The 25,256-nt window shown below is 37.7% G+C and overlaps 1 protein-coding gene across 1 annotated transcript; it reads left to right on the top strand.

Annotated features, from left to right (window-relative positions):
* Positions 1 to 24,239, top strand: lhcgr (luteinizing hormone/choriogonadotropin receptor). The gene is made up of 11 exons (XM_067421946.1): positions 1 to 463; positions 12,052 to 12,123; positions 13,676 to 13,750; positions 13,930 to 14,004; positions 14,649 to 14,723; positions 14,997 to 15,074; positions 18,551 to 18,619; positions 18,715 to 18,789; positions 20,723 to 20,908; positions 21,159 to 21,227; positions 22,463 to 24,239. Exons 1-11 carry the CDS (start codon positions 309 to 311, stop codon positions 23,658 to 23,660), a joined length of 2,127 nt encoding a protein of 708 aa, XP_067278047.1. The 5' UTR covers positions 1 to 308; the 3' UTR covers positions 23,661 to 24,239.
* Positions 24,240 to 25,256: the final 1,017 nt, after the last annotated feature.

Raw genomic sequence — 25,256 nt, 5'->3', positions numbered from 1 at the left:
TGGGCCACGCGCAGCTCGCTCGTTATTATTTCTGATATGACTCAAGATGCGAAGGCAAACACTTCATCCGTGAGCTCCTCTCCCAGACCAGATGAAAGGACTGTGAGCCAGCATATACTGCATTAGGACCTGTAAATCAATCGCTTTACAAACTCATAAAAATGTAGCCAAACAAGAGGAGTCGGCTCAGCTTTTATTTCCCCGTCCAGTCTTAAGCGCGCGCTCGCGTTCCAGTCAGAAGATCTCCCGGCGAGAGGAAAACTTTAAAAAACAAAACAATTTTAAACAAGTGAAAACACTGCAAAACAATGCTGAGATCTCTCCTGCTTGTCGTCTCTCCTCTGCTGATGTCTGTCTGCGGCGGTGTGTGTTTCCAGTGTCCGGAGATCTGCAGATGTTCCCAGAAGAGCATCACCTGTAACAGCGCGACAGAGAACATGAGGAGCAGAACTCACAGCAGACTGTAAGCACATCTCAGCTTATCCTATAGACGATAAAACCATACTCTACTGCCACTTGCATTAACTCACTTAACATTTCAATCATTTGCTATATTGGAGACTGGTGTATGTCACATGATGGTACATTTTACATGTGTGCTCTTTCGTCTTATTTAGTGTTTTAATAATTCGTTTATATCGCTTTCTAGATATGGATATAAGGCAGACAGCTTTTTTTACTTGAACATGAATTTATATATTTAAACAAAATCTGAATTAATAAACAGCAGGTTCTCATTATGACAACTTACCTCAATATGTGACAACATGCCCCGACGTGGTCAACATGTTTTTAAATGAGCAGTATTATGACAATGATGGTGGGAATGTTTATAGCCCACACACACACAGACACACGATTTTGTGTTTGGATTTTCCATAGGCGTAATGAATTTTACACTGTACAAACTGTACATTCTATCTCCACTGCCCCTGCCCCATAACCTACCCAACACACACACACACACACACACACACACACACACACACACACACACACACACACACACACACACACACACATTTAGTGCTGTGGGGAAATGAATCATTATTAGTCACATCCAGAATAAAAGTTGTGTTTGCATGTTATGTTAGTGCTGTGATATATGTGTGTGTAATGTGTATATTATGTATGTATAAATACACACAAATGTAAAAAAAATTTTTATATTTTTATTCAAAACATTAAGATAATGTATATATACAGCATATACATGCAGATATTTATTAAATATATACATGCATGTGTGTGTATTATATATACATAATAATTACACATTACACACAGATATATTGAAGCACTAACCTAACAGTTTTTGGGTTATGTGAGTCTATACCAGGTTTGAACATAAATGTGTGTGTGTGTGTGTGTGTGTGTGTGTGTGTGTGTGTGTGTGTGTGTGTGTGTGTGTACACATACACACACACACATATATATATACACTTAAGACTTTAAGGTTTGTATCTGCCTCAGAAATTGACTTTGACACATTCACTGGAGTAAAAATATCCCTTATTATATGTTGCTATAGTTATTTATTATATTTATTATAATAAAAGCTGTTCAAAGCAGTTGCACCTCAAGCACAGTACATGATGTCCATTAGTGGTCATTAAGTTAATTATTTCTTGTTTAATACGTCTAAAATAGGGACTGTGAAATATCCTTAAATAGTGTGTTGGCAGTGATTCACTGTGATAATAAACCTCTTGAATATTATGTACATGAACACGTAACCACACGCCACATCTCACACACCCAAGTCACTCAAGTTGACAAGTCATCTCAATTATTTCATAAGGATGTAGTACAAAAGTTAAATATGAAAACACATTTTATTTTAATGTGTGATTTGGGAGTGCCATTTACCCTTCTCAGGACCATTGGTTTGTTTGCCTGTGTTCATTTTTCTTCTCATTGGTCATTTCTAAGTGTGTGTGGACGTCTAACAACCAACACATAACAAAAGCCCATCGGATACAGTGGATGTGCTTATCTGGCTCTTTTTCATACATAACCATCACAAATATAGTCTAAACACATATGACCCATTTAGTTATCTGAATAGTAAATAATAAATTATCTATTGAGAGCCATTTATTATCTGCAAAATGTAAAAACAACAGCTCTGACTGTCCCATGTGGTGTTTAGACATGAAGGCATTATATGAACAACAGTGGCCAAAAAGTATTTGTACACTTAAGTCTAACTTTTTATTGTATTTGCTGAAGTATATTATATAATTATGGTTGGTTCTGTGCAGTGATGCAGAGATTGTGTTTAGTGCAAACCTCTAACATGACTAATGTGAGACTGATTCATTTTGCTCTCAAACTATATTTATTCACAAAACCATATCGGTTGCAACTGAATAAAAAGCTAGAGATGTATTAGAAGCATTATTGTGCTTTGACTCTCTCTCTCTCTCTCTCTCTCTCTCTCTCTCTCTCTCTCTCTCTCTCTCTCTCTCTCTCTCTCTCTCTCTCTCTCTCTCTCTCTCTCTCTCTCTCTCTCTCTCTCTCTCTCTCTGAATAAAATTTGAATTTCATTTAGTGCATTTTAAATAAATATCATGTCAAGTAGTGTTCATCTCATCACAATTATATCGTTTTATGCAAAGTTTATTTTATCCACCCTATGTCCCTTTAAGGCAAGTCAGATCCCTTGGCTATTAGAAAAATATAGAAATCGGCATCCAACTACAGGAATGAGGAAAGTCTGAGATCTACAGTACTACTGTATTTTAAAAATATCTTTCAAATCAGCAATAAAATCTGACACCAATTATAGTGGCCAAAAGTGATGCCCAGCCTAGAAAAAATTGACATCTTCAACCTTTATTCAAATATGATTAGAAATATGTTGACAATTTTGTGATTATATTAGGTATAGTTGAGCTTGGAGTCAATGGTTTTATATCTTATAATGCGTTTCTAACATGCTAAATTGTGCAGACGTCATTTTTGCTCAGGCCAAAGAAATTACGAATACATGCAAAAACGAGAGAACCAACAATATATTAATATGTAGTCAATGTATGCTTTATGCATTTTTTTTAATTTGCATAGTAAAACAAAACCTGCAGCTTTGTCATTTGTTTTGTCAAATAATATTTCCCTTATATTTAGAATATTTAAAAAGTATAAAATATGCACAGCCATTTAAAACAGATATCACCTCCGGACATCACTTTTGGCCACTACTGTCATTCGTTTTTCATGAATTACACTAAAAACTGTATTTTCAGCTAATGCAAGTTTTAAAAAAGCCCTCTATCCAAACGGTGACTGACTAACAGCACATTTCCTAGTTGCAATTTCTCCCATTCAGGTTTCTAGCGCTTCCAGCATGCTAGAATGATCACAGTAACCATAGTTTCTTTAGGCTCTGACTAACAGGCCTGTTAGCAGATGTTAAGGAGCAGTTGTGATGCACTATTCGCTTTTCATTATAGTCCTGCTTACGCATGACACCTCTACCTTTCTGAAAAAAAGCAATGGGGGAGTTGTTGACATATGACAAGCTGGAGAAAAGTATTATCTGGAATAGACAGGTCAAGTAGTTTTGTCTGACTGACGGGTCTCGGTTGGCCATCGCGCCCGCTGAGCTGAACGCGTTAAAAGAGTCTGCTTAATGTCCTTGAGGCCTTGAAATCATCTTCTTCCTCTACTGAAACCTTGAGCCCTGATAAGAGTTGCATGCAATCAAGGACATGAGATAAATGAATAATGTCCTTAAAAGTAAGGAAAAGCATTCAGAACTGTATAATCACCCACCCACTTCATTTTCACTTGTTTCGTCATTTGGTTATGATCTTAATTCCACTGGGTTTGAGATAAATATGAGGCAGATATAAGAGACACAGTTTTGGATGTATTTTTACAGTGGCTCCAAAAATTATTTGGATATGTTAGAGACACTCAAAAATGTGTGTAACTCTAGTTAAAAATTTTACATTTTAAATAATAATATTATTTTATTGTATAATATTAATTATTATTTAAAATAATTTAAATACTATAATATATAATGTTAATACAATTTAAATACAATTTAAATACAACAATCATTTGAATTTACTTTATTCCACTTAAACCAGACTTTTATTTTGGCAGGTTGACTCTGAATGGCAATCATTTTAAATTTGATTAATTGCACAGCTTTGTTTGTGGTTTATCAAACCAAAATTGGCAAAAATTCATAAAAGTCTGCATTGTGCAGTAAACTCCACCATCGCCGGTTCCATCCACGTTATCCACATTGCATAAAAAATAGAGCCCTACATTAGCTACTACAGGAAAAATTATTTACAGCTTGAAATAAATTTAAATTATCCCATGACTTACTCTTCCTTAAACCATCCTATTCTTCTTTCAGCAGAACACAATCGGAGATATATTGAAAAATATCCTGGCTCTTCTGAGCTTTATAATGGAAGTGAATGGTACCTGAGACTTTGAAGTCCAAAGAAGCGCATCCATCCATCATAAAAATAATCCGACTCCAGGTGGTTAATAAAGGCCTTCTGAAGCGAAGCCACACATTTGAGTAAGAGAAATATCCATATTTAAACCTTTATAAACTATAATCGTGGCTTCCAGAAGCGGATGTATGTGAGACACCGGTCGCGAAAGGGAAATGTGAGAGGAGCTTGAGTTCGTTGCCCAGCCCTATTTTGTCTGAACCCAGAGAGGCATCTACTCGGGTCAGTGTGTCTAATGTGTGTCGGGTCAGAGGTCACTCTTCCACCGGAACTAGACTCACATACGGTTACTGGAAGTCAGTGATTAAAGTTTATAAAGTTATAAATACGGATATTTTTCTTACAAAAACCATAATTTCACTTTAGAATGCCTTTTGTGGCAAGCAGGATGAGGCCGAGAGCCAGGGGCGCAGGAGACATTTTTACGAATGGGCTTACATTACGAGTCTAATTCCAATGCAAAACTATCACATATAAAGAAAAAAGTTTTACTCACATAAGTGTGTTGCACTATTCCTGTCATATCCAATAAAGAAGAAACAGCGTTGTGTTTTAATCTCAATATGTCTGCAAATCCAACTCGACCTGAGACTTGTTTACAAACCATTCCACGGTGAAATGAAGCGATTTCCCACGTCAGCTGGAACTTCATTAAAAATAAAGTTCAACCACACATTCCTAATAATAGGACCGATGAGTCGATGGGTGGGGCTACTGAATTACACCTGCTTATTATTCTGTAGAGGAATGTATTGTCAGTCGATGACTTCAAGATGCGAACACGATCTTTAACTGGGCCTGCTGTCTATAAAAGCTTTTCTTTGACTAACAAGGAAGTTTTCAGCTCTGAAACTTACAGATTATTCTTATATTACCATGACCTTTTATATATCAAAAGCTCAAGGGAAAGCTTATTTCTCAATTCATCTCCCCTTTAAACCTTTTTCTCCTTTGTCCTGGTTCTTCCATTATCGAGAATGGCAGCAAAGGTTTGTTTGAGCTGCGCTCTCTACTGTCAATGTGCAATTTTACCTCGGCCTGAGGCTTATTATTTAAATGTTGGTGTGAAAGGGTCTTTGCACAAGAATATAACTTTGTTGGTATAAAAAAACAAAAAAACAGACCCATCCTAGGTAAGTAAAAGTAGGCTGGTGGTGTGATTGATCACGGAAAGAAAATAAAGTAATAAAGAGTTCTACATGGCTTGAATGAATTTAACCCTTTTTTTCAAATCTGGGTCTTCCACGATCGTTTGATCGTCTATCCTTTATAGCTGCTTTATGGACTCCACTTCAACTGCTTCAACCAACACTGTAAAATAACAGCGATCAGACTGATCTTTTTTTTACTGTGAAACTTCTGGAACTGCTTGAACTAACTGAACTGAACTCTTTGATCGTGTTCTGAAGTTAAAACTCAAATTTGTTGCCCATCCTCTTAGATGGATTCTGACCAATCAGGGGTCGTCTTGGTTCAGGGTTGACTGTTTACACCCCCCCCCCCCCCCCCAATAAAAAAATTGTTATCTTATCGCTTGTCTCAAAACTTCCCTGCTCAAAACAGAGAGTAAATCTAAACACGATATCTTGATAAGAACGAGATATATTCAAAACAAAATTCAATCAAACCATCTTCTGAATCATAAAGATATCAAAGTAAAGATACCAAACAATATACACTTTCAATCAATCAATACTTATACATTTACATGTATGTATGTGTGTATATATATATATATATATATATATATATATATATATATATATATATATATATATATATATATATATATATAAAATGGTCACATGTATTTGGACATTATATTATGCAGTAGAAAGCCGACAATCAATGGTTTGGTGCAGTTTGTGTGTGACAACAGTTTCTGTGGATTTGTCCTGTGGATTGTACCTCTGTCAGTGAGAGTTCATTCAAAGGTCAATGAGAAGAAGAAGAAGATCTGTTTAGGGCCTTCCTCTGTCCTGGAGAAATCAAACAACCTCTGCCATTATCTTGATGTGACCCCAATCTCACAAAGCCATTAAGTGATTGTTTGTTCGTTGGCCTAGACTGACTGGAGCCCACGTCATTTATGGCTACAAACTATTGGTCTGGAATGTTGATCTATTTTTATGTGTGGAATTATAATTAATAATTTGTTACATTTATAAAGTGCTTTTTCTGGGTCTTCAAAGCACTTTAGAAGGGGGGAATCTCCTCAATCACCACCAATCTGCAGCACTCACCTGGATGATGTGACGGCAGCCATTTTGCGCCAGAACGCTCACCACACACCAGCCGATTGGTGGAGAGGAGACAGAGTGATGAAGCCAATCAGGAGAGGGGGATTATTAGGAGGTCATGATGAACAGAGGCCAATGGGTAAATCCGGCCAGGATGCCGGGGTTACACCCCTACTCTTTTTCCGAAGGACATCCTTGGGATTTTTAACGGCCATAGAGAGTCAGGACCTCAGTTTAACATCTCATCCGAATTATGAATTATGTTGAAACAAATTATCTGGAAGATACATTTGTGTCTGCTACAGAGTTTTTCACTTGCAATTCTGAATTTATTTCTCTCAATTGAGATTCAGACTTTTTTCTCATAATTGTGTATAAAGTTGAAATTGCGAGACATAAAGTTAGAATTGTAGGATATAAACAAAGTCAAAAAAGTCTAAATTGTGAAATATAAACTCACAATTGCAATTTGTATCCCACAATTCCAACATTTTAACTCGCAATTGCTACTTTATATCCCACAAATGTGAGGAAAAAGAGTCAGAACTGGAATATAAAAAGTAGCAATTATCTTTTATCTAAAACATTGTTATTCCATGACGGTAACAAGCTTCCATAGGTGTTCTCAGGCGTATTGAACCTTCGTTGGTTCGTTGGAACTTTTTCAAGTGAATAACATTTTTAATAATCTAAAAAACCTTTTTCCACTACAAAGAACCTTTCGTGCAAATATTGTTGAAAGATTCCAAGGCTCTTAATGGAATCTTTATTGTCAGTAAAGAACCTTCAAGAACTTTTTTCATTTTTAAACGAGTGTAAGGTAGGAGTTTGTTCAGATCCTTCCTTCAAAAATACCATTAAATATCAAAACAAATGTAATTTAATGATTAGCATTCTTCTCAGGATAAATAAATAAAATGCATACTTGTTTTAGCACTTAAACATACTTTAAGGCTTCTGTACACTCTTAGAAGAAAAGGTTCTATAGGTGTTACGTATTTGGAACCCCTAAAAGGTTCTATATAGAAGTATTGAGTATACTCCAAATAACCTTTTATGCTAAAAAGGTTAATGACAAGAAAGAACCCTTTTGGCACTTAAAAAGTGTTCTATATAGAACACTGCAAAAAAAGTTTTTGCTTATTTTAAGTCATTTTGAGTTATTTTTCCCCCAAAACAAGACAATTACTTTTGCTCGTCTAGTAAATACTTCTTGTTTTAAGATTTTTTAGATGTTTGGACTAGAAACAAGACAAAAATACTAAGTAAAAAAAGCATGTTTTTCAGTAAACCTTTTAGGGGTTTCAAATATATAGCGCCAATAGAACCTTTTAAAGCTACACAGTGTGATATTTTCCCCCATCTAGCGGTGTAAAGGTATATGACCATACAGTGAATAATAGTTTCTGTTCCTCTCAATTCTGATTGCGTTTTAACTCCTACGGTGGCCGATTTAGTCCAAGATTAACATGGCTCCCAGTTTGACCTCGTCCATGAGTGCCATCAAGTGTTAAAACGCGAAAAGCGAAGCTTGAATTTATGGGTATGTCCCTCTTTGGCTAATGTACTTTCAAGAGTGAGGAGCAACATGGCGACCAGCATTCGAACCCCTCACCCGTATGTATTTTCAATGGCATATTATAAACTTACGAGAACACTTTATTACTTGAAAGAAGTAAATATACATTAATGAGCACATATATTTTTAAAAGAACTAAGTGATTTTAGCTAAGAATAAACTAAAAAAAAGTTACACAGTGTAGCTTCAAGGTTCAATATAGAGCCTTTTCTTCTAAGAGTGATGCATGTCCAAAGACTAATTTCTAACAGCTTTGATGATCCCTGATGTGAGCTCAGCGCAGAGAGGCTGGGAAATATGACCACCTCCTCTCCAACAGAACTGAGAGGCATACAAGCGCTAACAAGAATCAGGCGGTTACTCTCACATCATTAGACCTGCACTGGACGAGTTGAATCAAGCAGCGCTTCACAATTACAAACTCTGAGAGCACTGTGACCTCCTCTCAAAAACAAAACCAAGTGATAATTATCCGAGTGCAATGGTTCCAAACTCTTAAATCAAACTCAACCCAGCAATGTAAGACATGATGTGGTGTAATTACTTGCAATTTGCATGGTTATTTTTAGCAGTGCATTGGAAAATGTGAGTGTTGTTTTGATAATTAAGGGTGAAATGAATGTTGCAGAAAATAATATGGACAGGGACTCAAAATACTAGCTAGAACTAACACAACTTGAATTAGGAATTGCAGCACTACAGAAACGGCGTATTGGCACAGTTGTTCTGAGAAGTACAGGGTTAAAGGAAGGTCATTGGTTTGAGATTTGCTGAATGAGCTTTTATCTGCTCTGTCTCAGAGTGGAAGTGCTCAGACGTAAAACTTCCTTGAGACTTATCAAACATTTCAACAATCTGTTTAAGCTCCTTTTATTTTAAAGGGGGGGGGGGGTGAAACACTCAGTTTCAGTCAATCTCATGTCAGTCTTGAGTACCTATAGAGTAGTATTGCATCCTTCATATCTCAGAAAAGTCTTTAGTTTTATTATATTTATAAAAGAAATATGGGCTGTACCGAGTCTTTCCAGGAAAAACCGAGCGCCTGGAGGCGTATCGTGTGGGCGGAGCTAAAGAATGACGAGCGCGAACAAAGCGGTGACGTCCTCAAGCGTGGAGAAACCCTTGGCTATCTCAGCTAATACAGATAATGATCCACAATCAAATCTGAGGCTGAAATAAATTGAACAGGAGAAACAGCAACATCAGGACGTCCGTCTCTGTGGTATGGACTGTATTTAGTGGCCTGTCAACATTTGTGTGTCTTTACTCGCAGTTTATGAGGACATGATTCGGTTTATGGACTATTGTATCCGACTAAACCTTAGGAGTAGCAAGCAAAACGGTTTTGCACGTCAGACTAGTGTAACGTTATACATAGAACAACCATGGAGTCCGTTAGCGCATTTGAATGACGAAGCACGCGATCGTGTTGTTTACTGATGTTTACTCACGCGACGATAGCCGACAGCACAGACATTTGAAGCAGTTTAACTCACCAGCTGCTTCCAAAGCAGGACCGAACCTTTATCGCTGGGACCGCTCCGTCAAAAACACACTTCTTTGGTATGATTTGGTGAAGTCCTGACAGCAGTGGCGTGTAAATCCACTTTGAGACGCGACTGAAGCGATGTTGTGAAGCTTCCCGTCATTTCTGCGTTCAAATCGGTTCAAATGCAGCGCTGCCTTCCCGGAATGCTGTGCTGAAGCGTTGAAGTCGCTCGACATCACCCATAGGAATATAGTGGAGCGCGGCGCGGACGACTGGATCTGCACCTGAGCGAGCGTTTATGGGTGTGCATTTCCTCTCTCCCTCTAGTCACGCGCGCGCGCACCCTACCGGGAGAAGAGCCCGTACGGCCCATACAAGGACCTTCCGCTCTATTTAACGTCAAGTAGACCCATACTCGAAAAAAACTCGCCGAAACTTGTGAGAAACCGGAAGGAGTATTTTTAACACAGAAATACCATTAAGTTACCGTTTTTGAAACTTTGTCTATGTTTAGGATGGGAATCCAAGTCTTTAACAGAGTAAAAAGCTCAGTTTGCGAAACAGCATTTCACCCCCCCCCCCCCCCCTTTAACCAAATTTTTCACAGATTATATTTTTTCCAGGATGCATGAAAATGTTTTTACTAGTACTGTCAATCAATACATTTTTTTTACTAATTAATTAAATTTTTCTGTTATTAATCGTGATTAAAAACAACAGTTTTTATTTTTTTAATATTGTAATAATTTCAGTTACTCTCAAGAAACTACTTAAAGATTATTGCTTTTTGTTGTAAAGGCATCTTATTATAAATGAAGGTCAGTAGCACTGAAACTAATATTGATACCTATTTAGAAAATTATTTTTATAAAACATTAATAATAGACATTCAGCATTACAGCATAATCAAAAGCTTTATAAATGATTAGGCTTTTAAATAATAACAACTTTGATTTAAGTGAACTTAAATCAATCACATAAACCCATTATAATAAGTGTGATATTTACCGGTGCCCTTATACAGTTTTCTCTCTTACCTTTGTTCTTTGATTAACATTAATGACAGACATCACAGCAACTGGTTTATTAGGCTACTGTGACTTTAAGATCTGCCGTTGCCGAACATGTCGCGGATCTGATCTCATTTCCTGTGTGTGTTTTTTGCTAGTTTCACCCCAACACAGTTATCATTTTCAAGTCCAGTGCCACATTAAATAGCAAATGCACTCGCGCACTTCACCCATGCTGGTCTGAAAACCAGGTGTGTTCAGGAGCATTGTCAACGTGTTGCTATTTTGAGGAATTGCAAACGACTGCGCCACTGACCAACAAAAACCTGGACTAAAGTCAATAGCTCAGTATTTTTTTATGTTATTTAAAGGGTGTGTTAGTAATATGTGCCTATAAGCGGGTACACAACACACGTACACTCTGCTTATTACACACAGGGACATGCAGCAGCACACACAGATTTTTAAATATTACAAATAAAAGTTCCGTCTTTCCGCACGCAAAATTTAGCATGTATTTAGCGAATCCTCCATGGTGCGAGCACAAATGGCATTTAAAGAGAATGGGAGACGAGACTCTGATTGGTTTATTGCACATTATGCCCAAAACACACCCATGACTCATTAAGAGACGAGGCACAACCCTTTTTGACCAAACGTCTGGCGCGCGATGACCATTTTTTTCCTGTCGTTAAACTAGCAAAAGTGGATTCAGACACACCGTAAGTGTACCTGTGCCATGCACTTCAAACCATGCGCTTAGATCAATAAAATAGGCCCATTTATTTAATTCATTAAAGACTGCTCTTATGAGAATGCTCTACAAAACTGGTATTTAAATCTGTGTGTGATTGCTTGTTGAAGAGCGAAAGAGAAGCGTTGTGTGTGTGTGTGTCACATAGTCAGGACATTCACAAGTTCTCTTTTGTCTTGTTGCACTTGGTTCTTGACCATTTGCATGAATAAGAGAGTAATAAAAAAAATTACGCTGGCCAAAGGATGAGAGAAACATGGATGCTGCGTTAATTGCGTTTAATATTTTTAGTGTTAAACTGAAGAAATGAATTGCATGCATTAACACGCTAATTTTGACATCTTTGACTAGTTTTTACACTTTCTAAAGATAATGTGATTTGCCTATGTTTTCATAGTAGATGTTGCTTTTTAAGATTAGGGTTTATTCAGATTTATTCACATTGTGACTTGGTGTGAAATTATTATTAATTTATCCTGTGCATCTCATTTTCAGAGTTTTGAATTACATCTCTCTGAGAACCATCAGCAGTCGCAGTTTCGACCGCCTGAGAGGAGTAAAAACAATGTGAGTAGTCATCGTTTTTTTAACGAAAATGTTGACAGATAACCAGATGTTTAGCTTGTCCACTGAAGAGAAATGCCATCCATCATCACTCCCCTCCGAGCAACAGCCTCATCTCCACATCATGTGACCTGTGAAGAGAATCTTTGATGTTCACTCCCTTTTTCTGAACATGCCAATTTTTCCCTGCAGCTCTTTTGAAAAGGCTCAGGACATCCAAGTTAGGAGGAACAGTTTGAACGCTTGCACAGAATAGATTATTCTCTGGCTGAATAGAATGCATTATGTTGTTGTAATATCACACAATATCAAGAATCTTTCTCTCATGGGATTGAATTTCTGTGTCAAAAAGAAGCATTTCTATCCCAAGGAATGGCCTTAGAAAATATGATCTGGGGCTTGCATTGAAAAATTCACATTTTATTTTATATTGTCGTTGTTTATGGTATATTTACCATAGTAAAACCAACAAATGATTCAAAATTACATGCAACTAACCATCAAATATATAATTACACTGTAACAATGACACCTTAAAATAAATTGTAATCAAAAAATTCATACTAACCTTTATAAATCTTTTTCAATCAACAATGCAAAACGTTATATTGAGCAATTCAGCACTTAAACATGTTTATTTACATGAACATAAGCATGCAAGCTGTTTTATTTATAACAGAAAGTTGATGTTGCTTTTTCTAATTTATGTGAACAATTTATGAACAGAAAATATGTCTAATATTAGAAAATGTATAGAAAATGAATCATTTTATTAAGCAAGCATGCATTAAATTAATCAAATGTGTCAAATCGATAAAAAAAAAAATTAACTAACTATTCTGTAATTGATCACAATTAAAGTTTTAGAGTTTAATATTTTTATATTGTGATCATTTCACAGTTACTCTCTAAATTAACGTAGAACAACTTAAAGACAGTATTTTTTTAAATATTTGTTGTAATGAATCTTTTTATGAATGAAGGCTGATATTTAACTTTAACTTTATTGTCCCCAAAGAGGAATTTTTTTTCCACAGTACTGCACTTATTAACCCCCCAAAAAACACCACAATATATAATACATAATACAAATATATTAAAATATTAATACTGCTACTGATGTCACTATGAATATATATATAATAATGAACTTTTAATTTAAATGAACTTTAAGTGAACAATCTTCAGATAAACCCATTATAATAAATGTTATTTACCTGTGTAAAGTAAAGACATTAATTGTAAAATATATATTTTTATTTCAACATTAATAATAATAATAAAATGTGGTAAATTTCAAATTATATTCAAAAAGGTACATGGATGCTCTTTAGACTTTATCCATTCAAGTTTCTGATAATGCAAGATTTATTTATTCAGTTTTATAAGTAAGGGATAATCCACGGTTAGCCATGCATTGAAGGATTTTAATGCACAGCGTAGAGGCGAAGAACCGCCCGACGCGAAGCGGCTATTAAAACAGACCATGGTATAAGCACAAATAAAAGCATTTTACCTCTGATTTTCATTGACCTGTTGTTGTTTTTTCACCCAGAGAAATCGCCCAGAGCATATCATTGGAGACCATAGAAGAAGAAGCATTCAACAGCCTTCTGAATCTCTCAGAAATGTAAGAAACCACTCGAGGAACAATGAAAGTGATTCATGGATCATTTACTTGATTTGCGTCTTAATGACTGTATTAAATGACTGTCCGTAATTATAACCGACTGGAACAGAATCTTCTCTCTCAGAGTCTTTTCATAGTAATGTGTCATTTGTTTTCTCATGCAACAATTTGTATCACAGCTCAATCCAGAACACACGGAGTCTCGTTCACATCCACCAACGAGCGTTCAACAACCTTCCCAAGCTGAGATATCTGTAAGCAGCACATATTCTTCTCTACAGCAGTTTTCTACAGTTTTTCTACAGTAATCACATTTTAACTCGTTTCCAACAGCATTTTTAAAAATAAGTTGCTAGGTACCGGCAATGTTTTTGATAATTTCCCATAATATTAACGTTAAACACACACACACACATACACACACACAAAACATTATAAAACACTTAATTTTAGCCTTTACTGTTACTGTTACTGTAGATGAGATTCGTCTGGTTGGGAGGTTAAACATAACAAATTCTGTTTGGTTTCTCACATCAAACTTCAAAACCCATAACTTTTATAAAGCTTGGAAGAGCCAGGACATTTTTATATATATATCTCGAAATATATCTAATATATATTGTATTCGTCTGAAAGAAGAAGGTCATATACACCTAGGATGGCTTAAGGGTGAGTAAGTCATGGGATCATTTTACATTTTTTGGTGAACTAACCCTTTAAGGGAATGGGGGTTATTTTAGTAACTAATACCGTACCACTTTAGGACCAGTGCCCAGATTCGTTTACACGATACACTGATTCACGTGCTCGAGAGATGATTGAGACACACCTGTGTTTTGTTGGTTAGGTTTTCTTGCACAGGTCAAGACCCAATTCCTCTTGCTTTGTATTACTACAGGAGCATTTCCAACACTGGCATAAGTGTATTCCCTGACATGACCTCCATCTTCTCCCTGGAGCCCTATTTCACACTGTGAGTTTACCCTGCGGATTCGTCTGCTTGAGAGATGGTGTGAGTGAGAAATAATGATGGAAAGTAATAGTGAAGCTATAATGCAAGCACGCTACCATCTGTTATCCTTTACAAGCTGACAGATATACAGACTCTTTCAGAGAACGATGAGTCAAATCACTGGATAAGAAAAGCACAGGTGTATTAGATTAGGAGATTGATGTGTTTTTGTCCGTGAGTTTTGTTTTAACAACTTATTGTTTAAAATACTAAAGTTATTTTGTTCTTTTTTAGGGATATTTGTGATAACCTCAACCTGCGTTCAGTCCCATCAAATGCTTTCAGTGGAATGATGAGTGAATTCACCACAATGTTAGTATCTCACACTATGGCTGTGATCTCCATCTCCTCACACCAAGAATTCACACGTTTTGTCAGCTGAACCTCTCCGAGCTGCTGTAAAATATTTGCTTGAAGCGGCATCTGAAATTTCAAGTTAACATTTCCATAATTTAACAACTTGGTCACGTTCCCTCTCAGAAAAAAAGTTATAGTGCTGTCACTGGGGTGGTACCTGAAGGTACAAAAGTGAAAAGGTACATCTTTGTGCCTTACTCACCCCTAAATGGTACATATTAGTAGCTTAAAAAGTACATATCAGTACTTTAAGAGTGCGTATTAGTACCCTAAAGGGACATATCAGTACTTTAAGAGTGTGTATTAGTACCCTAAAGGGACATATCAGTACTTTAAGAGTGTGTATTAGTACCCTAAAGGGACATATCAGTACTTTAAGAGTGTGTATTAGTACCCTAAAGGGACATATCAGTACTTTAAGAGTGTGTATTAGTACCCTAAAGGGACATATCAGTACTTTAAGAGTGTGTATTAGTACCCTAAAGGGACATATCAGTACTTTAAGAGTGTGTATTAGTACCCTAAAGGGACATATCAGTACTTTAAGAGTGTGTATTAGTACCTTAAAGGTACATATTAGTACCTTTTCGGTTTTGTACCTTAGGGTACCGCGCCAGTGACAGCAATGTACCTTTTTTTCTGACAGTGGGTTTTCTGATGTTGGTAAATGGTCACATGACATGCAGATACACTACTGTTTAAAGATTGAGGTCAGTAATTAATTAATGCTTTTATTCTGTATGGATGCATTAAAATCAAAAGTGACAGTAAAGACATTTATAATGCTAAAAAAATATATATATATTTTGAACTTTCTATACATCAAAGTAAGAAAGTATAGGTAGTAAAAATTACCCTATTATACTTTATTGACACAAATTTACAGGTCAAACAGGCACCCACAAATAGTCTATGAACAAAATATCCGGCTGTCTTTGAGTTCACATGAACAACAGTTAAAGTTACTTGTTAGGCTACAGAAGGAGCCTCCGTCCAATTAGGCTTAAGACATTGATAGTCACGCAGACCTATAACAACCCAGCCACAACACATAATTGGGAATAGCATGCCTTACTTTCCTTTGCTGTTCATCCAGAAATCCAAGAAGTGGATATTCGTTTATATATTTTCTGTGAATCTTTGCGTCAACATGTACTAAACATGAGTGGAAATTGCACCACTGCGCCACAACACCTTGATGTTCTTGACAAGAATAGCATGTATAGTTATCTTTATTGACTTGAATTAGGTTTAAATCCCCGTCATGCATAATAATCCATGATGATCACATTACACAAAACTAAACAAATAATAGTTTAGGTCAAAATAACACATTTTTTGAGACCCCCCAAAATTTCACAAATAACATTTTCATTTTCAGCCCATGTCTTATTGAAGTTAAAGAGTTACTTCTTTGTAAAGAGTATGGCTTTGAATCAGTAGAACAAACTAGCAACCCTAGTTTGGGAGTGGCCTCGTAGGGCAGCGAAGCAAGTGCATTCTAGGAGTTGTTGTCTTTTATCCCCATGAGATAAAAATACATTTACTGGGCTTTCTCAGTCTAGAAGGCACCAAATTCAAAAATAATTTCACATTTACACTACATAAATGAACTGGGTTAAATACACATTCATCTTCCCAGCGCTGAAGACACTGAGCCGAGCTCCCCCTAACTCCCCTGTAGTTCGCACCCTGAATAAAAGCACTGTCAGGCAGTGAACTCTTATTTATGAGCTGTGGATTTGCTTTTGGATCAAGTACACTGTCATCCTTTAATAACAGCCTCTTTGCATCACCTTTGTGACAGATCCATAAAACCACTGCTCCTCAAACCATTAAAGGGGGGGTGAAATGCTGTTTCATGCATACTGAGCTTTTTACACTGTTAAAGACTTGGATTCCCATCCTAAACATAGACAAAGTTTCAAAAACTAATGTTGGACGTTTGATGGAGTATTTTTTGTTAAAAATACTCCTTCCGGTTTCTCACAAGTTTCGGCGAGTTTTTTTCAAGTATGGCTCGGCTTGACGTTAATAGAGCGGAAGGTCCTTGTATGGGCCGTACGGGCTCTTCTCCCGGTAGGGTGCGCGCTAGAGCGAGAGAGAGGAAATGCACGCCCATAAACGCTCGCTCAGGTGCAGATCCAGTCGTCCGTGCCGCGCTCCACTTTATTCCTATGGGTGACGTCGAGCGACTTCAACGCTTCAGCACAGCATTCCGGCAAGGCAGCGCTGCATTTGAACCGATTTGAACGCAGAAATGACGGGAAGCTTCACAACATCGCTTCAGTCGCGTCTCAAAGTGGATTTCCACGCCACTGCAGTCAGGACTTCACCAAATCATACCAAAGTAGTGTGTTTTTGACGGAGCGGTCCCAGCGATAAAGGTTCGGTCCTGCTTTGGAAGCAGCCAGTGAGTAAAACTGCTACCGTCGCGTGAGTAAACATCAGTAAACGACACGATCGCGTGCTTCGTCATTCAAATGCGCTAACGTTACTCAATTGTTGTTCTGTATAACGTTACACTAGTCTGACGTGCAAAACCGTTTTGCTTGCTACTTCTAAGGTCTAGTCGCATACAATAGTCCATAAACCGAATCATGTCCACATAAACTGCGAGTAAAGACACAGAAATGTTGACAGGCCACTAAATACAGTCCATACCACAGAGACAGACGTCCTGCTGTTGCTGTTTCTCCTGTTCAATTTATTTCTGCCTCAGATTTGATTCTGGATCATTATCTGTATTAGCTGAGATAGCCAAGGGTTTCTCCACGCTTGAGGACGTCACCGCTTTGCGCTTGTCATTCTTTAGCTCCGCCCACACGATACGCCTCCAGGCGCTCGGTTTTTTCCGGAAAGACTCGGTACAGCCTATATTTCTTTTATAAATATAATAAAATTAAAGACTTTTCGGAGATATGAAGGATGCAATACTTGAGATTGACTGAAACTGAGTGTTTCACCCCCCCTTTAAGATCAGAATTACATGAGTTTTGTTCTTTACTGAAATAAAGTTATTATGCAGTTTTTAGCTTCAATAAATGCTCTTTTGGATGGACTCCCCATGATATGACCCCTTAACAAGTTGAACAAAACAAGGAATTATTTATTGGTGTACAAAAGCAAGACAGATCGAAATCAATTTTATGGAGTTACAGGCCCCATCGTCTTAGAGGATAGTGCTATTAAATCAAATCTTTGCTTAGTCTACGTAAGTGTACAAGACACACAACCTTCAATATCTGTATCTGTATGCAAACAGCATTTAATCACAAACATTTCCTGAAGCACACATACTTTTGTATATATATAACTGGAAACAGTTTTTAAACCAAACATAATGTACTTGAAATAAATATATTCTATGGTTGTTTTGAATATATTAATTCATTATGTGCTAATAAACGCTTTTCTCTCTCTCCTTTCAGGAATCTCTTTAACAATGGATTTCAAGAAATAGAAAGCCATGCCTTTAATGGAACTATAATAGATAAACTGTAAGTATTTAGAAATTATAAATGCACTAATCTCTATTCAGTTCTGCTTTAATCATGTTATTATCTACGGTATGTGTTAATCTGTTTTTTTGCAGAGTATTAAAGAACAACAAAGATCTGCGTTTGATCCATGAAGACGCTTTCAAAAAAGCATTTGGCCCCACTTCGCTGTAAGTGATACCACAATTAAATACTGCTGCCAAGAAAACCCTTTTTCTTGCAAATTCTGGCTCTTTACTTCACTGTGACGGGTCGGGTCTCATCAGATGTCAATGTGAATCACTAAAGCTGGGGTGCATTACTTTACTTTAGACTTGAGCATTACCACACCTAGCTTTTAGGACAACCTGAAGACCTTAATTGGCTGGTTCAGGTCTGATTGATTTCAGTATGAACCAAGGACTTGAGGAGCAGGATTGAGCACCTCCCCGGGTAATGTCAGAATTCACATACAGGGCCCTAATTTTACAATGGCCCCGTCCCAAATGGCACCCTAAACCCTTACGGTCTTCCTCTGATTCCGCAATTTCCCAACTTAATGCCGCTTTGACGGCCGGGTAGAAGTCCTCTGCATAGCTCATGAACTTGCGGGCACAGCTGATGTGTGCATCAAGGGCGAATGGCAGCTCAAGAGCACCCTTCTTTGAGCCTAAATGATAAGTGGGACACCCTACGTTCTTGTGGACACACACACACAGCGGCCATTGTAAGTCCACAAGAACGAAAGTGCATATGAAGGGGGCCATTTGGGACAGGGCCAATCTGGTGCACTTAGTCTGAATCCACTTTTTTCCCACACACTTCTCACTGAGGTGCCTTGATACAGCACTCTGGGAACAGCCTATTCGTTCAGAAATGTCTTTCTGTGTCTTACCCTCTCGCTTGTGGGTGTCAATGATGGCCTTCTGGACAGCAGTCAGGTCGGCAGTCTTACCCATGATTGCGGTTTTGAGTAATGAACCAGGCTGGGAGTTTTTAAAAGCCTCAGGAATCTTTTGGAGGTGTTTAGAGTTAATTAGTTGATTCAGATGATTAGGTTAATAGCTCGTTTAGAGAACCTTTTCAGGATATGCTAATTTTTTGAGACGGGGTTTTCATGAGCTGTATGCCAAAATCATCCGTATTAAAACAATAAAAGACCTGAAATATTTCAGTTGGTGTGGAATGAATCTAAAATATATGAAAGTTTAATTTGTATCATTACATTAAGGAAAAAATGAACTTTTATCACAATATTGTGCAACATAAAAAATGCTGCACTATTGTCTTTAGAGAAGGTTTTTGTTAGTCAATGGCGCAGTCGTTTTCAGTTCCTCAAAATAGAAACACGCCGGCAATGCGCCTGAACACACCTGGTTTTCAGATCAGATGCCCATGGGTGAACCATAGACTGTAAAAAAATATGGATGTAGTGTCCGTGACGTCACCCATAAGATTCTGAAGAGCTGTTCTGAAGCGTAAAGTAGAAACGAGCTGGCCGTTGCCATCTTGGCAACTCATCATCACGTGTCACGCCCGGATAACAGAAAATAGGCAAAGAGGCGGGACGTGGGCGGAGCTGAGGTGACGCGATGACTAACAGACAGCGGATAAATGGCTATCCACATGTCAATCAAAGTGGCCACACCCTTAATTATGCAGAACTTTAAGGCTTTATATAATGTAAATGAATGAGTTATAAAAAATTCACCCCCCTCACAGTTGTCATGAAGGGCAAAATTAGCCGTATAGAACAAAACCACAATTTGTATCAGGCTATAAAGATGTTTTTTTCTGCTGTAAAGTTGGGAATTTTAACATGGGGCTCAATGCGATTTTGCTCCCTTCTGGAGCCTGTCGAGGGATTGCAGTTTAAGTTACTTCCGTATTGGCTTCAAGAGAAACTGTGGGAGGTTGCCGCTTGGAGTGAACGGATGGGCACGAGTGTATTTACTAGTTAGACCACAACCATCAATTCCTCATGGACAAAATCAAGTCCCGCCCTACATTTTTTCTGTGTGAGAAGCCATTTTACTTAAAAATGCATCACATTAGGGAAGAAAAGACTTTCACAGCTTCCTTTTTATGCCATCTTCAGCATTTTCACTCTCTGTTGTTCACCAGGGATGTTTCGTCAACAGCATTGGAGACGCTGCCCTCTCATGGTCTGGAGTCTGTGATGATGCTGGTGGCTCGCTCAGCGTTCGCTCTGAAGAGATTGCCTCCACTGAAGGGACTGAAGAGCCTGAGAGATGCACAGCTCACGTATCCCAGCCACTGCTGCGCCCTGCTCAGCTGGGACGCCAACAGGTCGACATCCATCAGAAAAACACCATCAGTTTATGAGCCATAGTGGAATAAAATATTCCTCTCATTTTATTCATTGCCATTTGGAATGAGCATCACTAGCAAGCACTTCTCCTTCAGTGAATGTCATAAAATTAAGCTCCAATAAAAGAACTTGACATTTATCTTTGATATTATGATTCACTGTTAAAATTCAAAGCAGAAGATTGTCAGTATAATAATTCAATGCCTTAATTTTCTCGTTCTCATATAGGGAGGGATCTGTTATTGGTGCGTTGAGAAATAGATCATCATACTGTGGTAACAACAGCCCACTGGATGAGTAAGTTTTGTTAATGTGATGTAGTATTGACATGTTTTGTTCTATTTTTGTAGCTCTAAATACATAATAATAATTTTCTTTATAGATTCAGCAGGAAATTCATTTTCTAAATTAAATGTTTAATATGTCAGCTGGTAGACAGCAACCAATAAGAGCAAATGGACACTTCAAGACAAATTTTGTCTCCTGGTTCTCATATTTTGTCATGAAAAAAAACCCGGATATTTGTAACCGTATCCTCTCGAGTTTTGTCTCCAACTGATCCAATTTGCCAGAAAACCAAAGTCTGCAATCAAGTCTGAGATCTCAAAATAAACGAATTTAGACCAAGTTTTGCAGTCCATATGAGTTTGACAGTTCTTTACTCTGGACATACAGAATATCAAAAATACGTAGAATGTTTAAAATTGTATTACTGTCGAATAATTTGAGATGAAACAACAATGTTCAGAAGATTCTAAAAATGACACGAGAATTCCAATAAGTCTCCCAAGCTATAATACAAGTTTAACCTTTCTAATTTATGAATAATTAGTATTGCCATAATTTTAATTTAGTAATAATACTATTATAGGTTTTATGATTTATTATTATATTATAGGTTTTATTAATATTTAGATTTTTTTTAAATTACAAAGTTTTAGTAATTATGTGCAAGTTTTATGTATTTTATCAGTTGTTTTAAATGTCTGTATAGTTTTTATTTGTTTTTATTTCAGTTTTAATTTGAGTTATCAAAAGTTTGGAAACATTACTATTTTTAATGTTTTTGAAAGTCTCTTATGCTAATAAAGGCTTAATTTATTTAATCAAAAATACTGAAAATTTTTTATTATGAAATAGTATTTCCATTTCAAATAATACATTTATATTTAAATATACTTAAAAATATAATTTATTTATGTGATGCAAAGCTAAATTTTCAGCAAGATTACTCCAGTTTTCAGTGTCATGATCCTTCAGAAATCATTCTGATATGATGATTTATTATTAATGTTGGAAACAGTTGTGCTGCTTAATACTTTTTATATAACCTGTGATACCTTTTTCAGGATTCCTTGATGAATAGAAAGTAAAAAGAAAAAGAAAAGAAAAGTCGTATATTAAAATAGAAAATATTTCACAATATTACTGTTTTTTATCAAATAAATGCAGGCTTGGTGAGCATAAGAGACTTCACGATATATATTTAACAAAACTGTGACATTGACCTTTTTCACCCTGTCCTTTCTCAGTCCATCTGAGATCGACGATTCTCTAATGCTGGACGGTCCTCTTGCATCTGCAGAAAACACTTTTGGAAATGTGATCGAGTTTGATTATCCAGAGCTAGACCCGTGTCAGCCGCAACCAGCCCTGCAGTGCAGCCCCGAGGCCGACGCCTTCAACCCCTGCGAGGACATCGCCGGCTTCGGGTTCTTGCGTGTGGCCATCTGGTTCATCAACGTCCTTGCCATTGCCGGCAACCTGACGGTGCTGCTTGTGATATTTACAAGCCGTTGCAAACTGACCGTGCCGAGATTCCTCATGTGCCACCTGGCCTTCGCCGACCTCTGTATAGGCGTGTATCTCCTTATGATCGCCACTGTGGACCTCAGGACACGTGGACACTACAGTGAGCACGCTATCGAGTGGCAAACCGGAGTGGGATGTGACGTCGCCGGGTTTCTGTCCGTTTTCGGTGGCGAGTTGTCCGTCTACACACTGTCCACCATTACCGTCGAACGCTGGCACACCATCACGCATGCTCTCCGGCTGGAACGACGGCTGGGATTGAGCCACGCTTCTGCAATTATGGTCGGCGGATGGCTGCTCTGTCTGGCAATGGCGCTGCTGCCCTTGATGGGTGTCAGCAGCTACAACAAGGTCAGCATGTGTTTGCCGATGGACATCGAGACGCCGTTATCCCAAGCCTACATCATACTCCTGCTGCTTTTCAACGTCGGCGCTTTCCTGGTGATCTGCGGCTGCTATGTGTGCATTTACACAGCCGTCCGGAACCCAGAGTTCCCGGGACGTGCCGCCGACACCAAGATCGCCAAACGCATGGCCGTGCTAATCTTCACCGACTTTCTGTGCATGGCACCCATCTCGTTTTTCGCCATCTCCGCGGCCTTCAAAGTCCCGCTCATCACGGTGACCAACTCTAAGATCCTCCTGGTGCTCTTCTACCCCATCAACTCGTGTGCCAACCCTTTCCTCTATGCCATCTTCACCAGGGCCTTCAGGAAAGATACATGCATCCTGCTGAGCTCCATGGGCTGCTGTGAGAGCAAAGCCAACCTGTATCGGATGAAGACGTACTGCTCGGAGAACATCAACCGAAGCAAAAGCAGCTCCGGCTCCAATGCGAACTCCAAAGCCCCTCGTGCGGTCATGTGGATGTCCACCTTTCCCCATCTAACACCTCGACCGCAGATGCAAAGGGTCTAGGGAAACGGAGACGTTCAGACTCGTCTAATTTAGACATGATTTTCTTGGTGTTCTGCCCATGAACTTAGCTGAATCTTATCTAAGAGATTCTGGGATGATGGTACCATTTTCAGAGGACTCATTTTGCAACTCATTTTCACTGTCATCTCTCAATGCATTGACTTATAGTTCACAAGACGCACAGGTCTTTTGAGAGCGAATGTAGCACACAAAGAGGCTATAGTTAATGGGTTAATACATCAGAAAGCAGCAGGCCACATTATGTCACAATTTCACCAAGATCTTTCATTTTTACAGGTATTGACTGTGAGGTTCCTGATAACTGTGAAGCATCGGCCATTTTCAGTAACTCTGCATGCATTTTAGCCTTTTGGGGTCAGAATTCAATCTGATCATAATTGCTGTAAAATAGTTTAATATGTCAATGTAAGGCTTTTTAATGTGGAAAAGAGTTTACTTTATTTAAGTTATATAAATGAACTATAGTTGCAGTCACGGATGTTTGAAGAACATACCCCAGAGCTCTTTTACATCATGGAATAGCGCCACTTTGTGGACAAATGCAATTATTGTTTTGAAAACATCACAAATGAAGGTCGTTTTTTATTTTATTATTACCATGTAGTATTTGAAATCGAATAAAATGAAAGCAAAATGTTATTGCAGTCTTTCATTATGTACTTGAAATCCTAGATGAACCCATATTTGACTCTGTTTGGTAGTCAGGTAAATGTGTTATTTGTATAGAGATTTTCAGATTTTATCCTAGGTGTATGTCACATTCTTCTTTCAGTTATATCAAAAAAAGTCATGGCTCTTCCAAGCTTTATAATGGCAGTGAATGGCTACCTGTTTATGAAGTACATAAAAGTACATCTATCCATCATATAACTGCTCCACACGGCTCAGGGGGGTTAATAAAGGCCTTCTGAAGCAAAGTGATGCATCTGTGTAAGAAAAATATTCATATTTAAAACTTAATCCACCGGATCGGAAAAAAAAAACCTGGTGTGAACTCTCGTCAGACGTAGCGTAAGCATTTTGAACTGCGAGATGCTACACTTTCCGTGAATTGAATACAGAGGCAATCTGGTAAAAGCTAGATAAATTACTTTAGAACGTTTTAAATATGAATGTCATATACACCTAGATGACTTTAGGGTGATTAAATCATGAATTAATTTTCATTTTTGGTGAACTATCCCTTTAAGACCCGTTCACACCAAAAACGTTAGATAATGAGGTATAGTTCTAAAAAAAAATCTCAGTATTAAAGAATAGCAGAGTTTGCACTACAGCTATAACGATAACAATATGATATTGCTGGAATCACGTTCAAAACGATTTTATCAGAACGATAAAAACATTGACAGCCAATCAAAATCCATCCTGCTGTTACGAGCTCGAGCATTTTAAAGTGGCAGATAAGCACGCGTTTAGAATAAACATAACGATTTCGTCCGTTGGTGTAGACACGAATGTAGTTAACTTTATTATTTTCTCTGTAGTTATCGTTCTTGGTGTGAACGGGACTTTAGCCATTAAAAATAAGCCAACATATTAATTATAAAATATTATCAAACAGTAAAATAAGTA

This window comes from Pseudorasbora parva, chromosome 17 (assembly GCF_024679245.1).
Source record: "Pseudorasbora parva isolate DD20220531a chromosome 17, ASM2467924v1, whole genome shotgun sequence".
NCBI lineage: Eukaryota > Metazoa > Chordata > Actinopteri > Cypriniformes > Gobionidae > Pseudorasbora > Pseudorasbora parva.
Note: the sequence above shows the minus strand (reverse complement) of the source record. Positions and strands in the feature narration are given on the sequence as shown.

Coding starts and splice junctions, on each gene's coding strand:
- lhcgr (XM_067421946.1), top strand. CDS start 309: ATGCTGAGATCTCTCCTGCTTGTCGTCTCTCCTCTGCTGATGTCTGTC. Junction 14,724..14,996: donor CTGGAGCCCTATTTCACACT/GTGAGTTTACCC, acceptor GTTCTTTTTTAG/GGATATTTGTGATAACCTCA. Junction 18,620..18,714: donor GGAACTATAATAGATAAACT/GTAAGTATTTAG, acceptor GTTTTTTTGCAG/AGTATTAAAGAACAACAAAG.